This window comes from Hippocampus bargibanti, linkage group LG16 (genome assembly GCF_051943395.1).
Source record: "Hippocampus bargibanti isolate YZ-2025 linkage group LG16, ASM5194339v1, whole genome shotgun sequence".
Taxonomy (NCBI): Eukaryota; Metazoa; Chordata; class Actinopteri; order Syngnathiformes; family Syngnathidae; genus Hippocampus; species Hippocampus bargibanti.
This window is the reverse complement of record NC_142749.1, coordinates 11,658,526-11,678,533: the sequence shown is the minus strand read 5'-3', so window position 1 is coordinate 11,678,533 and position 20,008 is coordinate 11,658,526. Positions and strand designations below refer to the sequence as shown.

General features: G+C 40.5%; 1 protein-coding gene across 2 annotated transcripts in view; it reads left to right on the top strand.

The window, feature by feature from the left end:
• gabrg2 (gamma-aminobutyric acid type A receptor subunit gamma2) overlaps positions 1–17,814 on the top strand; it is a 42,516-nt gene extending 24,702 nt beyond the window's left edge. Inside the window, exons 7-10 of one of the 2 annotated variants that reach the window (XM_089017146.1) lie at positions 6,017–6,169; positions 8,211–8,416; positions 10,740–10,763; positions 13,961–17,814. In XM_089017146.1, coding sequence (XP_088873272.1) covers positions 6,017–6,169; positions 8,211–8,416; positions 10,740–10,763; positions 13,961–14,239 — 662 coding nt within the window. In that variant the 3' untranslated portion in view covers positions 14,240–17,814. The remainder of the gene's footprint in view (positions 1–6,016; positions 6,170–8,210; positions 8,417–10,739; positions 10,764–13,960) is intronic. The other variant, XM_089017147.1, reaches the window with a different exon arrangement.
• The last annotated feature ends 2,194 nt before the right edge of the window (positions 17,815–20,008 follow it).

Genomic DNA, 20,008 nt, shown 5'->3' with positions numbered 1-20,008 from the left:
TTCCTCTCTGCTGGTGACGCATGCAAGGGGCGGGATAAATGACTCAGCCCGTATCGTCTTTTTGTCTAGTTAAATAGCAATTTACGCCGCATGCCATCATCCCCCTTGACACACATAACCACCACCACCACCCTCCTCCCACCTATGCCTATATGCCGCACTGGTCACGTTACACTCAAGTTGATTTACAAGGAGCAACTTTTCTTTCAAGCAATACCCAAATCACCTTTCCTGATATGTATAATTGATGGTTTGCGGAACCAAAGGGTGCACGGTAACACTACTTAAATGGATGACTGTTTTGCTCCACATGCATTAGTAAAGAGGTTTGTGTCTTGTGAAGACAAACGCAGAGCAAGTGGAGTGAAGCGCTATTTTTTTTCAAATAAGGACCTTTTTCCCTGTTCCAATAAAATTGCAATTGATTGATGCTAATGTCTTGAAGGCTCTCTTATTTATTTGGGACGTTTTAGCAACTGATGGCCAACTGCCAAAAATCATTTTACTCGACCGCGGTGATACATTTTAGAGGCCGTAATAGTGCTACCAATGGTGGTGTTGTTTTGAAGTAACTTGTTCTTGTTATGGCGGAATTAGGCGCGCTTACATTGGTGCTCTCTCATTTGAACCCAGTGACTTCCAGACACTTCATAACCCAGCCACAGAATTGACCACATTCTCAACAATGATTATAATTCCAATCCCTAATTGAAATCACAGTGGTGCAATATAATTGTTATTTTTTACAATCGCACAGTTTTAACTCATTCACTGCCAGACGTGCAAAAATGTGTCCAATCCAGTGCTAGTGTTTTTGTCATTGTCACCCAAATCAGGACTCACAGAATATTGAGTTTTAGGACTACATAAACATTAAATGCAACTCTCTTCTTTCATCAGAAAAAAAGAGTTAATTCCGAAATTATATGGGTCTGGAGTTATATGATCTTGAAATGAGGACGGCTGTTCAAAATACAATGCAATACATACATATTGGTTTATATAGCGCTCTAACAACAGCTGAAACTGGAACAAAGCACTAACATGGAAAAAAGGAAAATGCTTTCCCCATATGGAAGGGAAAACATTGCCAAAAAGTCTGACCAGCGCTTTATAGGCACTCCAGCAAAAAAAAAAACAACTGAATGATATGTCATATTTTCAATTCTGAATAAATTTGTGAATGGCAGTGAATGAGTTAAGATGGACTAAAATTGTGTTACCAGATTATTCACCTGTGCTCCTGTTCCAGAATTTACTTTTCATTGGCACGTCAACAGTTTCTCCAGAAGCTTTAGATTGACATCGGCATGCTATTGTATAATGAGTATCAAAGTTATAGTAGCAAATTGACGGTGGTTTAGGACCATGAACTTTTACAAAAGGACACCATGACATTCAGTTTGAAGTCACCGACGCTCTGACTGTGTTTACTAAGTGGATTAACCTGCTTCCATGCAAAGGTGCTCGCAAGTGCAGCTATCTCTATTTCTTTGAAGCAATATTTTCTGAATGTTACACTGGAATAGTTGGACTTTAGCATAGAGGGAGAGGAGTTATAAAAAGATGGGTTGCAACGACAACAGCTTCATCATTCATCAAAGACACTCATTTCACAAAACTGCAGCATCTAAAAGGAAAGGGAAGCGCTACAGTATCTGAAATATGATTAACATGGTACAGGAGATGATAAACCAAGGCCCATTTCGGGTACTTTAAGGCTTGTAAACTTCACCCGTCTATCCATACGTCTATTAAATGTCTTGATAGCGATTGTGAAGTCCAATCTGTTGTGTCATTGTCAGACATCAGAGGTCATAGTATGTTGTATTAGTAGTGAAAATGAGGCGCAGGCGACGTGCGGTATCAACGAGGGAAGGAGGGCGAGCTTTAAATTTTAACACGCCAACACTTACATAACGGCTTTGAATCCCATCTCGGCTCAGTGTGTGAAAAAAGGACAAAAAAACAAATGGCTAAAAAACAAGTGGCTGTTTTTAGACAAGATGAGGTGGAAGATAAACAGAAACAAAGGAGAAAAAACAACCGTTGAATGAATTGCATGATGGAGTTTTGCAATTAGCAATGGACAAGTCTGTCAAATATAAAAATGCGACATTGTTTTTTCTTATTTTCCTTTTATATTTAAACAACCAGGAGGTAAGATATACAATGGCCACTACATCCGAACTTGTTCATCATCCGCCATTTGTCATGTCACCAGAGTGATGAGGTAACATTCCGGCTAAGTACCATTGACCCTGGCAAGAAGCAAAGGCCTAACTTTGGTCATTAGCAAGCTTCCCATCTTTCAGTCAAACCTTCACATTTACATACACTGTCACCTCTTATATCCCCAAGCGTTTATAGGCTGGCCTGTTAGCAGCCTCATATTCGATTAGCCAGCCAGAGCCTCAGGTCCCTGCTGCCGCGCGTATCTAACGATTTGCGACCTCTCCGCCAGCAAAATGACAATCTGATATCCTCATGTGACTCTTTTTAAAATTTGATTCCTCTCATCTGGTCAGCAATCCTGGAGTTTCATGCCAGGTTGCATGTTTCTGTTCCACATGAAACTTTCCTGCTATAACTGACAATAAAGATCTAATTTCTGATGCTTTCCGTAGATGACATTAGATCTAAGAAACCGTGATCCTTGGTGAGAAGAATAAAAATAAAAGAGAGAAAACAACAATAATATTTCAATGGCAGGTTTATGCTGCTGTCATTATTTTTGCATGGGTTAGGTCAGCAAAAATTATTCTTCTTTCAACTGCGTCTGACTTAAAAGAAATGTCATTTCAGTGATGGATGATAAGCTCATTTAATGAACGACAGACCCTCGCAGAGGATGCCTTAACTGTCCTGATCTGTTGTCATTGTGGTCTTGTTACAGAAGAAATTAGCACTTTAGATGATTGTTAGCAGGAGATGAATCGGCTTGGAGCTGAAAATGTGGGCGATGTCGGATACTTGTGAAAGACCGGGAGATCACAGCAGCACGTAAAGCTCCATCATTACGTTCACTGCTGGTCCGCCGGGTGTAAATTGGACCCCTTGGTGGTGATGGTCATGAATAAGAGAAAACATTAGATCGTGAGAGCTCCATGTCAGGGGTTTCGCTGCTCACTTTGCAGCTTCTTTCCCAGTTTCAGTGCTGTTACAAAGACTGAATACAGAATTCAACTGAAAACACTCCGCCAAAGTGTGAGCTGCGCCAACATTTCCTCTCATAAAAACGCATTCATCCATACATTTTCCGGACTGCTTAAATCCTCATTAGGGCTATTGGGGGTGCTAGAGCCTTTCTTAGCCGTCTTCGGGCATGAGGCGGGGGGCACCCTGAATTGGTTGCGGGCCAATCGCAGGACACACAGAGACGAACAACCATTTACTCCCACACTCACACCTAAGAACAATTTAGATTGTTCAATCAGCCTGCCATATATGTTTTTGGACTGTGGGAGTACCCAGAGAAAACCCACGTGCGTTAAGGGAGAACATACAAACTCCACACAGGACCGGGTTTTGAACTGACGACCTCTGCACTGTGAAGTTGGCATGCTAATACTCGACTACTGGGCCAACCTAATCAACATTCATTGTAGAAAACCCACCTGTATTAATTTTTCTCCTAAAGTGATTTCAATGTATCAACAGGAAAGGAAATTAATGCGTGTTTGCTGCCACTGCTCACCCCGAGAAAAAACATCCTGTGACTGTCGTCCTGTGTGTCCTTGAGAGTTTTGAAAGGTGCTTATAAATGAAATGTATTATTATTAGCAAAATAAACAAGTAAATAAATAAAATAAAAAAAGTATTTGAAATGATAAAAGGAACATTGAAATAATAATAATTTCTAGGGTTTGAAGAAGAACTCCGTTTTTGGAAAGTGGTCATTTTGTGTGAAGTGAACGGATCAGGATTGAAGTCTCTAACGACCAGGAAAATTGCAAGCTAGCGTCAAATTTATGCTTGATTTTTGTGAAATATCATCAACGCGCCAAAGCCTTGAAACAATGTGATTTCAAAGTGCAATCAGGACGTGATTAACCAGCTAATGCATTACCCTTTTGCTGCCATGTCAAGGTCGGCTGATACTGATACATCAGTTTGCCACAGTAGAGAGCACGGATCGATTAAAACTCCACAAAATGTCATGTTTGCAAATAATGCGGCGTGTAACGAAACCGGTGAATGGGTAACCTCTAATTTCAAGCACTATGTATGGAAATGTAAAATAGGTTTTGTGCTTCTGACCAAATCAGTATTACCCGGATTAACCAGCCACAAAAGGATGGACCTTGGTATAAGGGGTTATTGTCCAGGTCAGGCTAATAAAATGTAAACTATGCTCTGGCGCACCCACAAGTCCTGTATTGCCCACAAATTCGATGCCTGCATCAGCAGAAAAATACATCTGAACAGTTATGGCTGCGCTGTAGGGGTCACCGAACATTATTTCTTATTGCCCAGACTTGGTCCCCCCCCCCCCCCATCCAGATGCTCCAGGTACTCGCTGGCGCCGACTGCAACAAAATAATAAACACCAACAGTCTCGCGTCTTTCTCTCTCTGTCATTAGCGCCAGTGCAAAACACACAGATGTCGGCTGCCCTCGCAATAAACTATGGTGTGCCCTTTCTCATGAGGAAAATTATTAGCCAGCTGTTCGTACCCCAGCTGCAGCCAGTCTATCGCAAAGCGCCTGCAGCCATCGAACAATCTCTCTCGCTCTCTCTCTCCCTCACTCTTTCACTCACTATCACACTGACAACTGAGACAGAGAGAAGGCTTGTGCCCTGCAGGTTACAAGCCATCATGAAGGGCCAGCGGAGGTTTCCGACACTGCTAACAGTTTGATGTTAATCAATTTGCAGACAAGCTAAACCGACACTGATCTTCCATTTTTACTAAAACGAGCCAACGGATGCCAACAGGTAGATCCAAAGTCTGTTGAGGCTGAAAAAGTAGCTTTAGCACTACTAAAGCTAACTGGAATGAGCTCATCCATAGGCTGAATAGATCAGTTCAGATTATCCCAAACTGTATCTACCCCAGTCAACAATGACACCTCTTACTGATGTCCAAAATTTTTATTGTGGAACACTGAAAACTAAAACAACAATTGACATCACTACAATCTGTGAGACAAGACATAAAGTAAATAAGCAAATTAATAATGTACTATGTGCACCTTGTTAACCGAAAGTAGATAAACTTTAATGACGGTGAACAGATGAAGATATCTTCTCTCACTCTCTGGTGATTTCTCTGGTTCTGTGTCTCTCTGCCTACTTTGTTCGCACATCGAAAACGTGACACGAAACCAAAAGTGATCCATGAGACAAGATTTCAAAGGATTTTAAGAAGAAACATAAATATGAAGGTTCACATAGAAAAGTTAAACACCTTTACAAAAAAGACCGAATAAATTCTATGTAAATTCTGTTTTAATGGCAACCAATGACTTAATATTGGTGCCAGTTCAACAAACAGTCAAAAAAATTTAGGATGAATTAATGTCAAGCTAAATTAGCCCTTAGAGTTTTGATGCAATAAATTGAATTGGTTTTTTGAATGTTGCTGTGCCGGTGACTATTTTGTGTTTTACTGAGCCTTTTACTGAGCATCTTCATCAAGTTCATAAAGTTGCTTGTTCTGTAGCCACAAGGGGACATAAGCCAGTGTCTTCTTGTGCCGGTCCCAAGCCCGGATTAATACAGATGGTTGTATCAGGTAGGGCATCCGACGTAAAAGCTTGGCCAAAACAAACATGCGAATCAAACCTCTGAACACTGATTCGCTGTGGCGACCCCTTGAAGGGAAAAGCCGAAAGAAAAAGAAGAAGTACACTGTTCGCAATGAAACAAAATAAAATAAAAGCCTGATCTGGTTTACATTTCTATTATGTGTATGTGGACGGGATCGTCATTGAATATCCAGGCAGTCTGGATCTTATTTATATCGAGCGAACTGCAATCTGATCTGTTTTGTTCTCTTCTCCTCTCTTTTAGGTGACTACGTGGTATTGACGGTCTTCTTTGATCTGAGCAGGAGAATGGGCTACTTCACCATCCAAACCTACATCCCGTGCACGCTTATTGTGGTTCTCTCTTGGGTCTCATTCTGGATCAACAAAGATGCTGTGCCAGCCAGGACGTCATTAGGTGAGTTTATGCTTGTCAAATGCCGGTAAGCCGAATTCAGATGATCTGTAATAGCATATTGAGACTGGCCCACACACAGTATGCCCTTGAAACGTATGAAGAGGTGGGCAGCGGAGCCACTTAACCTCCGACTTAAAAGCCGTCAACATTGTCGGTGTCTATCTTTACTCCCGTTTCCTTCTGAGACAAGCCCGTTGCTCAGGAATCTAGTCCATCTTGATAAGAAGAGCCAATCCTGGCACATGTTTTCACGCATGCCTTCATGAGACATTCATTATGCAGTACAGCAGGATGCAGCCTCAGCACAAGAAGAATAAAGGATACTGCAGCTTCGATCCACACAATGGAAAAAAGACGCAGAACTTAAAACGAGAGAAAAGGTTTAAATGTCAACAAACCATGTTCCGCATTGAACTCACTTTACCTGCAGGGGACATGGCATCAATGTGCTTTTTTTCCTGTCATGTAGCTTTCTCCTTGTCAGCTTTCTTTCGGACCCGAAAGGCTGAAAATCTTGCCCCCAAGCACAATGCGATGCGATCATTATCGAGCATCAAGAAACATACAATAATCCACCGGGGAAGAACGCTTCCTCCTACCTTGCTGTCGTCATTACTTTGTCTGCCATCAATCTCTAAAAATAGCTCGAGCGTTGGTGGATTTCAGGACCACTTGCTGCGGAAATGCGAACAAAGTCCAATCCCTGCTAAAATTATACCAAGAGAGGAAAATCCAAATTTCCCCTTTGAAAGATTATACAGGCAGTACAAGCAGCCAGGTGGTTGGTTGGAGTGGATTAATTCAGATGACATCATTCTTAATCTGTCAATGCCACCTTGAAATAAACCAATTCACTCATAATTCTGAAATATTCTTTTTGAGACAGGCAGATGCCTATTGCTCTGCACCAAATACCCAATGGTCGGCCATTCATTAAATGGGAAGGTGGCGGAATTGTTTATTTGTACTCCGGACGTATTATGCCATGGACGGGAATGCTAATCTGTAGTGATCATATAAACCCTTTCCATGCGCCTTGTTCCACATCATCAGAGCAAGACTGGGCGAAGGATTACCAGATGGTGTTTATTGGAACATAGTGTCGGTGTGTTGGTGGTCAATGGGAGATGAACCGTAAACCGTATGGATCACAGGGAATACAAAACAGCTGTTTATGTGATCTCCCATGGGGATCCGACTGTTAAGAGCACATAGTCAAACAGCCTCTGTTAATCCTCATTTTGCATCAATTAAAAGCCCCGGTATTTCCATGCGCCTTTGTTTGTTTGACTTCATATTAACTCATTCACTGCCAGACATGTGCAAAAATGTGTCCACTCCAGTGCTAGGGTTTTTGTCATTGTCATTCAAATTCCAGGACCCACAGAATATTGAGTTTTAGGACTACATAAACATTCAGTGCAGCAGAACAAACTTAGACTATCTTCTTTCATCATAAGCAGAGAGTAAATTATATGGGTCTGGAGTTATATCAGTTTGAAATGAGGGTGGCTGGCCAAAATACAATGAAATATGGTCAAAATTGGTTTAAATAGCGCTTTAACAACAGCTGAAGCTGGAACAAAGCGCTAACATGGACAAAAAGGAAATGATGCCCCCTTGTGGAAGGGAAAACATTGCCAGAGGTCTCTGCCAGCGCTTCATCGGCAACCCAGCAAGAAAAAACAAAATGAATGCACTAATGTTGCGTGTTACGAATCTAGAATTTATGATATATAACAACAAAAAGTCTATTGGAAGTGGGTGGATTGCTACATCTTAACATAAATAATATTGCACCAAAATATGATGAATCGCCATCGTGAAATACATTTTTACGTTTGTCTCAGTATTGCTTATTTTTTTTAGCAACTCATGTCAAATGGGCCAGACAATTACCTTCCAAAACCATTTATAGGCTGACAAAAAAGTTTTCGTAAGGAGAAAATGACGGATCTATCATATATTGTGATCTTGCAATAATTCTAGCCCAGATGCTAACAACTTGGTCCTCAACCATCATCTATTATGTCATTACTAGGCATCACCACCGTGCTGACCATGACCACGTTGAGTACCATAGCCAGGAAGTCTCTTCCTAAAGTCTCCTACGTGACAGCCATGGACCTCTTTGTTTCCGTCTGCTTCATCTTCGTCTTTGCCGCGCTAATAGAGTATGGCACCTTGCACTACTTTGTCAGCAATCGGAAGCCAAGCGCCAAAAAGGACAAGAAGAAGAAAAACCCGGTGAGTGTGATTGTGTATCTAAGAGCTCGTGTTTTAGCTTCTATTTTGGATAACTTGCAGTTCGCACACAACTGCTCGCACCATTTAGAGTACCTTACATTCACCTCAATTCAAGTTCAGCTGTTTGTTGACAAAAAATGTCAAGGAAAAAAAAATGGGGTTAATCAGAGCTACTTTAAAATCAATCAGTAAAAGAATCAAAATCAGCCTTGATTGGCCAGGTTTGTAGAACACACAAGGAGTTTGCCTTCGGTTATATAGGTTACACTAGTATCTCAACAACAACCGGTGGGTTGTAATAAACAAAAACATGGCATAAGTCTAAAAAAGACTTTTCATAATACCAGGGTACCATTGTGAAGCCGTAGAATTTTCCTGAAGGGAGTAACTGGAAAAAGGTGGTGGGCAGGGTGTCGGGGATCTTAAACCTTGTAATAAGCACTATTTTCATAATACACACCCACCACGGCTGGCGGCGTGATCTTCGGCGGAAGCACTCGACTGAACAGCGCTCCAGCCGGCGCTACTTTGCACACCCCCTCTCATTGAATGCACACGTCAATCTTTTTGCTGATAATTTTACTATGATGGGATTGAAAAAAAAAAACACCACAGGCTCCTGTTCAGCCCAAGAAGACATGAAATAAAATCACCGTCGCTGAGAAGGAGATAATTGAAAAACATGAACGAGGTGTGCGTTTGTGTGATTTAGTGGCCGAGCACGGCTATGCTAAGTCAACCATTGCTCCCATTGTCCATCAAAGGTGCGTCTGTTGCAAAAGGTGTTTCCGTGCTCTCAAAGCGACGTCTCGGGCAATCAAAGAAGTTGAAAAACTTCTGTTAATTTGGATTCACGAAAAGCAGCTATCCGGCGACAGCGCGAGTAAAGCTATTTTATGCGAGAAAGCACAGCTAATTCACGCCGATATCGCCATGCGCCAACCTGAAAGTCCGCCGCTTATTGAGGATTTTAAAGCCATTAACGGATGGACAGAAGGCAATGTTGGCAAAGTGGAATGATGTGCAGGCTTTTCCCGAACAGTTCCATCCAGAAAAGACTTGCAATGACAATCATCAACATGATGAACGATAATGTGATGCCTCAGTTTCGTAAGACCTTACAAGTCAGAAGGCAACAGGTGTCAATTAAGAAGTTTTTAATCAGCAAAAATTATAAGTCTCCAAAGAAAAAAGAAGAGAAGCCAAACCAGAGGTTAAGTTATCAACAGTCCTTATGGAAGGTGACTGTCCTTCCATAAGCCATCAACGACCATCAAAAAGCACAGCACAGTTTATTTCTTTAATTACAGTCCTCATGTAATGTTCCTCTCTTTGTGACTTTATGATACAATGCAGTGTATTTCTTTCATTACAATACAATAGCACAATTATTATACATAGAATAAGGTATGTTGTGTGTAGTTTTAAGGCTTATTTAGTTAAAAACTACATTTTATGGAAACCCGGGAACGGATTATTTCCATTTTAATGGTTTCCTATGGGATTTTTTTTTTAGATACACACTTTTCGCCTTACACACTCTGTCTGGGAACCAATTAAGTTCGTAAATTGAGGTCTCACTGTATACATATATCCACAGTAGGTTAATGTTCAATCGCTCATTGTCCCTCCCCCAAAGTATTACACTGACATTAATCCTCAGGAGGCAAAAAAAAGCTTAGTATCCCTAAGGGAGCATCTTCCCGATCACTGTCACCTCGACTTTACTCGGTGAGCGAGTCCTTCAGCTCAAACCATCGCCTAATCCGCCGCACATCTGTTACAGTTGTAATTTAGACCCATGTCACATGTCAGGGCGCTGGCTTCAGCCTCGCCCTGAATCCATCAAGGGATCATGCGGCTCGGCTGAAGCCTGTCCTTCCAAGTAGTTGTCGATTCTGAACAGAAAGGATATATGAGTCAATCGTTCATTTTTGTGTGTGTGTGTGTGTGTGTGTGTGTGTGGATGTTTGTTTTCCATTTGATTACACAAGGTGACATTAATGATAAACACTGCATCTTTTTTTACAGATTTTGCCATTGATGATTTTGACATAGCAATCCTATCCTAGCTAATGCAAAGTTTGATGGAGGAGAGTACTTTGAAATAGCCAATTTATATTCCACAATGCATTTTTGTCATCTGTTTGTATGTCCTTCTACACTATCTCCTTTTTTTCCATTCCGACTGGTGCAATTTGTTATTTTAATGCATTACCTTGTGCTTTCTTTTGAATTCCGGTTATTGATGTCTCGTTTTTCTGTTTGTTGTTGATTCTCTTATTCAATTCCTCACATTCTTTGTTTCCTGTCTGGACAAAAGCTCCTCCGGCTCTTTTACTCCAAGGTATATTGCCTGTGTCTAACTGCATGTCTCTGCTGCATTTATTTTTTATTTATTGTATTTTTTCTGGGGGTTGATGCCTCAAGCACCATACTGCTTTTCTGATCTCCAGCCAAAATGTCCATCTCTCAATTCCCTCTTTCTCCTACCTGCATATTTTATTACACACCTCCTCATTTGATGAGTGGTTTTCAGAAAAATGACATTTAATGTGTTCTCTGCTGTGCACAGTGCGGAGGCAGCCAGCCAGACTCAAGTATTTGTATTATTATTTTTTTAACAATTTAAATGAGCATCCAACTGATCCTCTACCCAATGGAACATTAGGTCCAGGCCATGCTTGGACTGCTACTGGCTTCCTCTGTCCTGTTTCACTCTTGTCGTTTTAACCACAACGCGTTACGGCTGCAAAAGCTTCCTCCCCCTCCCAAGCACCACCTCCCTCCTGCCAATGAGACTTTACCTCTGTGTTCGTTGGGCTTCTCAACCTGACACTTCCTAGAGAGTCAGCAGAGCCTTAACAGACTGAAACAGACAACCGCCCCCGCCCACCCCGACAAAGTGTTGAGACCAATTAGAAGTCAATAGAAGTAAATATCAGGTGAAACGCAAGGAAGCATCCAAGGTGGAAAGGAGTAAGCAACAATCCAAATTTCCACATGCACTACATGGACAGCTGTCTCCTCCAGCTTTTACTTTTGGCTGAGCTCTCTCATAACTTAGATGGTGCGAAGCAATAGACCCCGTACACATCCGTGTTGCCCTCACTTGTGCGTGAACCAGGCTCCGTGATACTTGAACTCCTCAATCTGAGTCAAGATGTCTTTCCCAAAAGAGATTGTCTCACATCTCCTGTCCCGTATAGATCTGCTTCAATTCCAAGCCGCGTCAGTTATACATACGCATCGGTTCTTTGCGCTGAGGCTCATTTCTTCTCATTGCAGGATCCTCAAGTCCTATAGTGTACAAACCTTTTTTTGCACTACTAATTTGCTTTCGAACTGAATTTCAACCAAGCCGAGTGGGTACTGAGTCATCCTGTTGAAAGTGTCACACAGAATTTACCCTCTTATAATGTGAGAGGTTGTCTACTTTTCAGTCAGTTAAAGTTGCCAACGTCACTGTGTTTTTCCTTTCTTTTATTTTTATTTTTTTTGCTAACACTGACCCAGCACAGCCCCGGCGTGAGTGGGACATCGCTAATGCTCCTTCTGCCTGAGCTTCCACTCATTGCTCCGCCTCCGGTTCTAAACCAATCCCCCTTTGAGAACGATGTCATAACCTGCTCGTCGCAATCCCCTCATTAACTCAACATACTGTCCGTTCATTTGGACTCAACCAAATACAACACACAAAAAAAGACAAATTGCTCAAAGCAACCCATATGTCGTTTTCCATGTGGGGTTATGTGTCGTTTTCAAAAGGGACAACGGCTTTGTGCACAAGTGCTGGGCTAAATGAGGCTGTAGGGAATCATCTGTCAAGTTAAGTTGAATTGTTCTCAGATAGTTTAAAGGACAACCGACGTCTCCGGACAAGCTGTGTCCATAATTTGTAAAATGGCTTTAAATGACTTCTACTGAGCATATTTTACAAAGATTGCACCACATATAGCTATATTTTATATAGCTATATGTATATATATATAGTTATATAGACTCGCGCTGAATATTCCGGAAGTCTTGTTTTTGAGTTGGTGACGAGTCCTCAACCTATGTCACTGAAGGAACACCCCTGACTGAAAAAAGGACACATTGTAGCAGTCCTTCTATCACGTCAATGTATTTTGCTGTATTGTTTGGTCTGAAAACCTTGTGTTGCACCCAAAAGAGGCAGATGAGGGCGACAAAGTAAGCTTCGTGTAAGGAATTAATCAGCCTGTGGAAATGGGCTGATTAATTCCTTAGCTTTGTCACCATTTTCTGCCTCTTTTTAGTGCTATATTCCCCCTCACCCCCTATTGCCTCAAAATGGCACGGAATAAGTTCTTTAATCGATTGCAAACATGTATGCTTTCCTCTTCATAACTATTTGAATCATATTCATAACTGGATGAGTAACAAGAAGGCATATTCTCCGAACCTGAAGCCATTGTTTTGATTCTCCAGCAATGCAAAACGTCTTGCCGTGACGTCACGAACTGGGGACGGGACTTTCTGAAAATGCCCAATTCGCAGCTCAATTTTTTGCAGGTTTTGGACACTTTAAGTCATTTTTATTGGTGTTTTGCATTTGAATAAAAATATCATACTGCGTGTTTTGGATATTTTAGATGCTATAAAACGTTTTACTGATGTCAGTTAGGAAACAAAAAAGTGACGTCGGTTGTCCTTTAAGGACGCATGCAAACAGCAGAATGTGCCCACACCCTAAGGAAGACATCAATGAATAATTATTTTTGAACTTCTACGGAATCTTAGGCAGGGACTATTTTCGAGAATGTGTTTAAAATATCACCACAGAAAAAGAAGATAAAAAAGAAAGCCACTTTTTTCGGGTAGGGGTTGGGTGAGAAGTTGTGATGCGAAATGCTGCTTGAGCTTTTTAGGATGCTCGACATGTCCAGTCTTTCGAGTAGACAGATTTGACACCTCTCTTTATCAGCAAGGTCGAGAATCTTTCCAATTCTGCCGAAGCATTTAATTTGCCAAACTTGCTGGAATCCCAACTTATGCAACAGAAAGTGGCATGACTTTGAAGATAAAAAAGCGGATTGAAATGGCATCTTCAAATACTCATTGTCTCCCATGATAATGACAGACGCTGACATTTTTGTCCTACCGTATTTCCTCGCAGAGGTGGCGGTGGTTTGCGGATTATGCTTCGTGATTGCTGATTAGAGGGGCAAGGGATTTATTAAAAGGCAGAAAACGACTCTCCACCTTGAAAGTCTGGAGAAAAAAAATTATCAGACGGGTTTTCTTGGTATCTCTCTTTTTAAGGTTATAAGTTAACCTATAGTTAATATTTTACCATTCCCATAATTTTCAAAAATGCCTTAAATAAATACAAATCAAGCATATATATATATATATATATATATATATATATATATATATATATATATATATATATATATATATATATATATATATATACTGTTTTTATATATACTGGGTTTGGATCAGATGAAATTTTCTACTCACTAAGCCAACGCTGCAGGTACACACGCTAACTCTCGGCTTCCTGTTTGAAATCAGACGCCCACGGTGGACATCCGCCCGCGCTCGGCTACGGCCATCCAGATGAACAACGCCACGCACATGCAAGAGCGCGACGAGGAGTACGGCTATGAGTGTCTGGACGGGAAGGACTGCACCAGCTTCTTCTGCTGTTTCGAAGACTGCCGCTCGGGGGCTTGGCGGCACGGCCGCTTGCACATCCGCATCGCCAAGATTGACTCGTACGCGCGCATCTTTTTCCCCACGGCGTTCGGGCTCTTCAACCTGGTCTACTGGGTCTCCTATCTGTATCTTTAAGAGCGCACGTCCAGCCTTATCGCCGCGCTCTTTACGTTGTCTGGGACATTTCTTCAAGAGAGTGGGATGCAAGGGGATATAGGGATAGGGGAGGACGCCACCTATTTATTGGTTCGCGCTCTTCCTTTACTTTATATGTTCACCGGATTGGATTCATCAATTTCGGAGACGTCGCGAATCCTGTAGCATTATATCAAGCGGCATGACAAGATCGTTCAACGGCAATTGGAAGTATTCCCGTGCGTGATAATCTTCTGTTCACTGTGCCAACACGTCTCTTGTTAGGTTTGTTTGTTTATTATTTTTTTCGTGTGGACAAATACAAAATAGATAGCATCACTGTGCTGCAAGGTGTCAAGCACTTTAACTCATTCACTGCCATTCCCGAATGTATTGAATTGAAAATATGACGTCGAGCGCCATTCACGAATTTGTTCGGGTTTTGTTTTTTCTTCAGTTTGGGTGCCGATAAAGCGCTGGCTATGGCCTCTGAGATTTTTTTGTTTTTCACAAGGGGGGCAGCATTTCCCTTTTTTCCATGTTAGCGCTTTGTTCCAGCTTCAGGTGTTGTTAAAGCGCTATATCAACCAAAATGTATTTATTGCATTGTATTTTGGACAGCCACCCTCATTTCAAGCTCATATAACTCCAGACCCATATAATTTAGGAATTAACTTTTTTTTCTGATGAAAGAAGAGAGTGGAATGTTTCTAACGCTGCATTGAATGTTTATGTAATCCTAAAACTCAATATTCTGTGGGTCCTGGAATTTAAGTGATAATGACAAAAACCCTGGCTCTGGAGTTGACACATTTTTGCACATCGTCTGGCAGTGAATGAGTTAAAAGTCTTCCAAATAGGGATGGACACCAATTCAACAGCGCCTGTGTTTGTTGCAGTCCGGTAACGCGCTGCATTTTACCGCAAGCCTATTCAAATCCACTTCATCCGTAACCATCAATTAATCGATCAATCAATTACGATGCCCATCTTTAATTGAATAGGGATTTAAATTTGGCCAATGTGATAGCGTTTTTACGTGTACAGTCAAAGTGACGGCGGTTACGATGTTTATGGACATGTGTACAAATAATGTAAATATTTTACTACTGCATAGTGTGTTTATATTTATTGCATGTACCTTTCAAGGCCAGAAAAAAATATTTTGTCAGCTATTGCTGGTTACCATTCGGGTTGAATTCTCGATCATGAAAAAATGAATATCTTTCCAATATGGGGAAAGGTTAGCTCCAATTTTTTTGTTGTTGTTTGTTTATTTGTTTTTTTGTCATTCCTCACAGCTTTCAAAACAAGCATCGTTTACTTTTTAAAAGCCAGCATTTGCATAATGCATTTTTTGTATGCAAGAAGACATACAAGCAATGGTACTTTTGTCTTTGTGAGCTTGCCCTTCACTGCTTGTGAGAAAAAAAAAACAGAAACGCAGCATCACAAAGACGACCACGTAACTCATCAACATTCCAAAGCGGATGTCAGTGCAGATAACGGCGGATGGTTTTGAGAAGCTCACTTCAAAGATGACACAAAACACAAAGCTACCAGAGCCTTATTGCCGAGCATCTTCATGCTTTGTTGGAGCCGAAAATTCCCAAATGTTTAGTTCCTCCGATCTGTTTGCTTGGAATGGTGTGGAGCAGAGAGAGGACATTAATAATGCCGTTGTAAATGTTGTGTATCATGTCGTGTAATATAGAAACGCACTGAAGACATTGGGAAGGGAGCGGGGGCTGGGAGGGGCTGAGGGGTTGTCTATTTGTTAGACTGGGCACTAGTCAGCGATTTTTTAATCGGAGATGCCTATAAAATATTATAAATGTTTTTTTTTTTTTTTTTTGGGGGGGGGTGTTTGATTAGGGGAAATATGTTTTTGTCAATTAGAACTCATGATAAAGGTTTTGAGTCAAAACAGGAAAAAAGTACGTATGTACCGTATTTTCTGATGTATAAGGCGCCCTCGAGTATATGGCGCCCCGGAGTATAAAGCACACCCCCAATGAATGGTGTACAGTGTATTTTCAAACTTTTTCCATATGTAAGGCACGCCGGAGTATAAGGCGCACCTTCAATGAATGAATTTTTTTTCCAAATGTATAAACAGATAAAAGTATTCCAAATACAGTATATGGCAAATATAATGGCAAATAGAGTCTGTGGCTGCTGACAGTACTTGTGAGACCTGTTGTAGCTCAATAATACTTAAACTATAAGGCACAGAGAAGTTTAAGACTGTATTTTTGTAATTTTTTTCCATATATAAGGCACATCGGACTATATGGCAGATCTTCATAAATAAAAATAAGTTTTCCAAATATAATATATAAAACCTTATCAAATATAAGGCACATTACATCATGAGGCGTTGCAATAGAGGCTGGGGTTATGCACTACTTCTGCTACAGTGGGGGGGAAATGGAGTTGGTGGCTACTGACAGTTGTTACGAGACCTGTTGTGGTTCAAGATGACTTCACATATAAGCCACACCGTGTATAAGGTGCAGATCATCTTTTGAAGGAAATCAAGGCTTTTGGGTGCGCCTTATACACCGGAAAATACGGTACAGACGTAAAAGCATGTTTAATCCTACATGACAAATAGAGCCACAGAGGCATCTCTGATTAAAACTCACTGTTGGCTAGTGTCGTTGCATAAAAGCACGTGTAAGAAGGCCGTTCTGATGTATATATATCATGAAATGAAGAAAACCCTTTGGATTTTTTACAAAAAAACAATAAAAAAGAAATGCAACGGGTCTACATAAAATATATATTTTGTAATTTCAGCTTGCTGCATTATATAAAATGACAGTATATTAGACTTATTTAATGGCATAGAATAATCCAACGGTGGGGGTATTTATTTAAATATTTATTGTATTTATTTCATGGAAATAAATTGTACTTATGTTCATATTGTCTTAAAAAAATATGCATTCATCAAGGGTGCATTTTGTTAGTTTTTAATGTTTTTATTTTTTTGTCAGTCTGTCAATGGAGTTTATGATAAACTTTTCTTGTTTCTCTCGTTCTTTCTATGTTGTGGTCGATGTTCTCACAAAGGTCTGCCCCTGTTTGTTCAATTGTGATTCTGCTTTTTGGAGCTTCGGCATTACTGGGAGGAGGGAGGGGGCTCAAATTTGTTTCATTGATTTTTTTCTGAGGGTGCAGGGGGGTTATTAGGCATTTGTAAACCTCTACAACATAAGTGGGAAACCATTTTTTCTTCGCAGCGGCCAGTTTCGTTTTTATGAAGTCCTGAAAAGGCCGCACAGATTTTATGCAGGAAAAAAAAATCAGCCAACAAACATTTTTATTTGCTTGTACTAGAAGTTTCTTCTGGAAAAAAATATGATTCGGTTCTAGACTATTCATGGTTTCCTGTACGTTTTGAATTGAATGTTTGGTTCATAAACTACCACGCTTGTTGTCTAATCTCAATCACTCTGGTGTCCTCTTTACATGACTGCTCTTCATCTGTGTGTTGTGCTTCGAGTGCTACGGACTGAAATACTAATTGGACGCACTGCAACGTAGAAAAATAAATGACATATCATTTTTTTGGTTGTACAAGTGTTTGTGGGATGGGTTCAAATCTCAAAGGCGTCAGTGACACGCGACCCTCCATATTCCTAATCGGTCCAGATGACAACTAAAAAAGAAAATTAAATATGCATTTCATACAGTTGTAGTTTATTCACCATGTCAAAGTCAGCTTTATTGTCAAATATGCTAATATGCATGACATACAGCACAGATGAAATTACTGTCCTCTCGGACCTAGCTTGCAAGGCACTTATAATGACTTTAACAAACATAATAAACGTGTCAAATGTAAAGAAATGGGGGTTGCCGTGAAGTGTGAGCATGTTGGATGTTGAGTTTCACTCGCAGGAGGTTTGTGGAATAGGACTGAATCAGCTTGTTTGGCTACACTCTGTATTTATTTTGTGGTTTATTTTAGGAGTCGACAAAATATTTTTGACTGATATCAATGTTGAAAAACAATCATGATATAAATACTTTAAGCATTAGAAAAAAGGTATCAATGAGCAAAAAACTAATCATCATCATCATCATATTTATGTAATTTATTTTTAATGTAATTTTTGGCTGGTTTAAGGGGGGGGGGGTATGTTTTATTTATGTATTTTTGTCACAGCGTCCGCATAGTATCCGAACATGTTCTTTTCATAAGGGAATTGCACATAACAGTGAAATTTTACAATAAAACCGCTGCATTCATCTGCATGTGGCATTATTTTGCCGGAGATATTTCAGGTGTTTGCTATTGTAGAAATTATGTATCAATTGTGATGTCATGAGAGGCGAGCTCTCAGCGGGGCAGGACAAGGAGTGCAATGGGCGACAGGTTTGAATGCAAACAAATATTTTAATACGGGGTTTCAGGGGGAATTCACAGGCAAAAAAACAAAAAATGCTATCATTGTTTATTTATACATTCAATTAGTAAAAAACTAATAATAATTTTTCTTTTATTTCACCTTATGAATAAACTATCTGTATTGTGTCAATAGTTGCTTTATAAAGTGAGTACTACTGTGAGTATTGTGGTCAAAATCGAGAGTCTCCCGACCAAATCATAAGACACGACTTGTATGACTAATTGAGGTCGAGAAAAGGCGAAGAAGGTCCCAACAGAGCTCAAATTACAGTTGCTGCCACAAAAAAAACATTATATTCCTGTCAGGAATTGAATCTGTACATTTTGCTACTCCATGTTTTGTTTCAGATTTTTTTTTTATTGCTATAATTACCGTAGCATCTATGCTAACATCTGCTCGCTTTGATATGATGTTTTGTATCAGGCTAATTGTTAGCATTATGATAATCAAATATATGGATACACATTAGGCTAGCATTTTTCCAGACTGCCTTTCATTTCTATAAGGCACAGGGGCATCTTTTGGAGAAAATGAAGGCTTTTGGGTGCACCTTATGCACCCGGAAATACGGTACTTCACTTATTTTAAAAATGATATGAGCGTTAAAAATGATTACAATGTCATTGAGACAGCTTGACCAGAAAAAGTTTACCTGGACTAACTTTGAAGACATTGAGGAAGATAGATACATTTGTAATGTTCTCATTGTAATGTTCTCATCACAACTGAAGTCTACTTTTTGGTAGCGTAGCGTTTGATGATGAAATCCTTTAAGAAACGTAATGACGCCCCAGGTCCATCAACACGTAAGATACTTCATTACAGTTGACATTTTATTCACCATTGAACCGCTAACTTGATGATGCACGTCATAAAATGTCACCCGTAAGATAATTTGACCTTCCTTGGACATGAAGGCTGTGACATGTGGCGTGAATGATCCAAGTAAACATTTTTTTTTCTTGCAGGTATTTCACTGCGAGCAACTTTGCATTGAGAAAGTCTAGGTTGCACAAGTTCCGCTTTTCCCTTAGCCAAAGACACAACATAAACACGGATTAATTACAGTGGCTTAACCGTCAAGACGTGCCGATCCGCAATCGCCGAGGGCAGGTTGATGAATAGGATGCTTATTGCACTGGAACCGCTGTTGGGCTTGTACGTAAACACTGAAAAAGTACGTCCGCATTAGCCACTCAACCCGCACCCGTCATGCCCAATACGTCCTCACCTTTAGAATCTATGGGAGGTGCATTTCGTGGGCCTGGAGTGATCCGCTCGCTCACCTTGAGAATTCAGTCGAATTTTGCACAGCGCAATGAAGCATTTCAAAAATGTCATTGTGAGG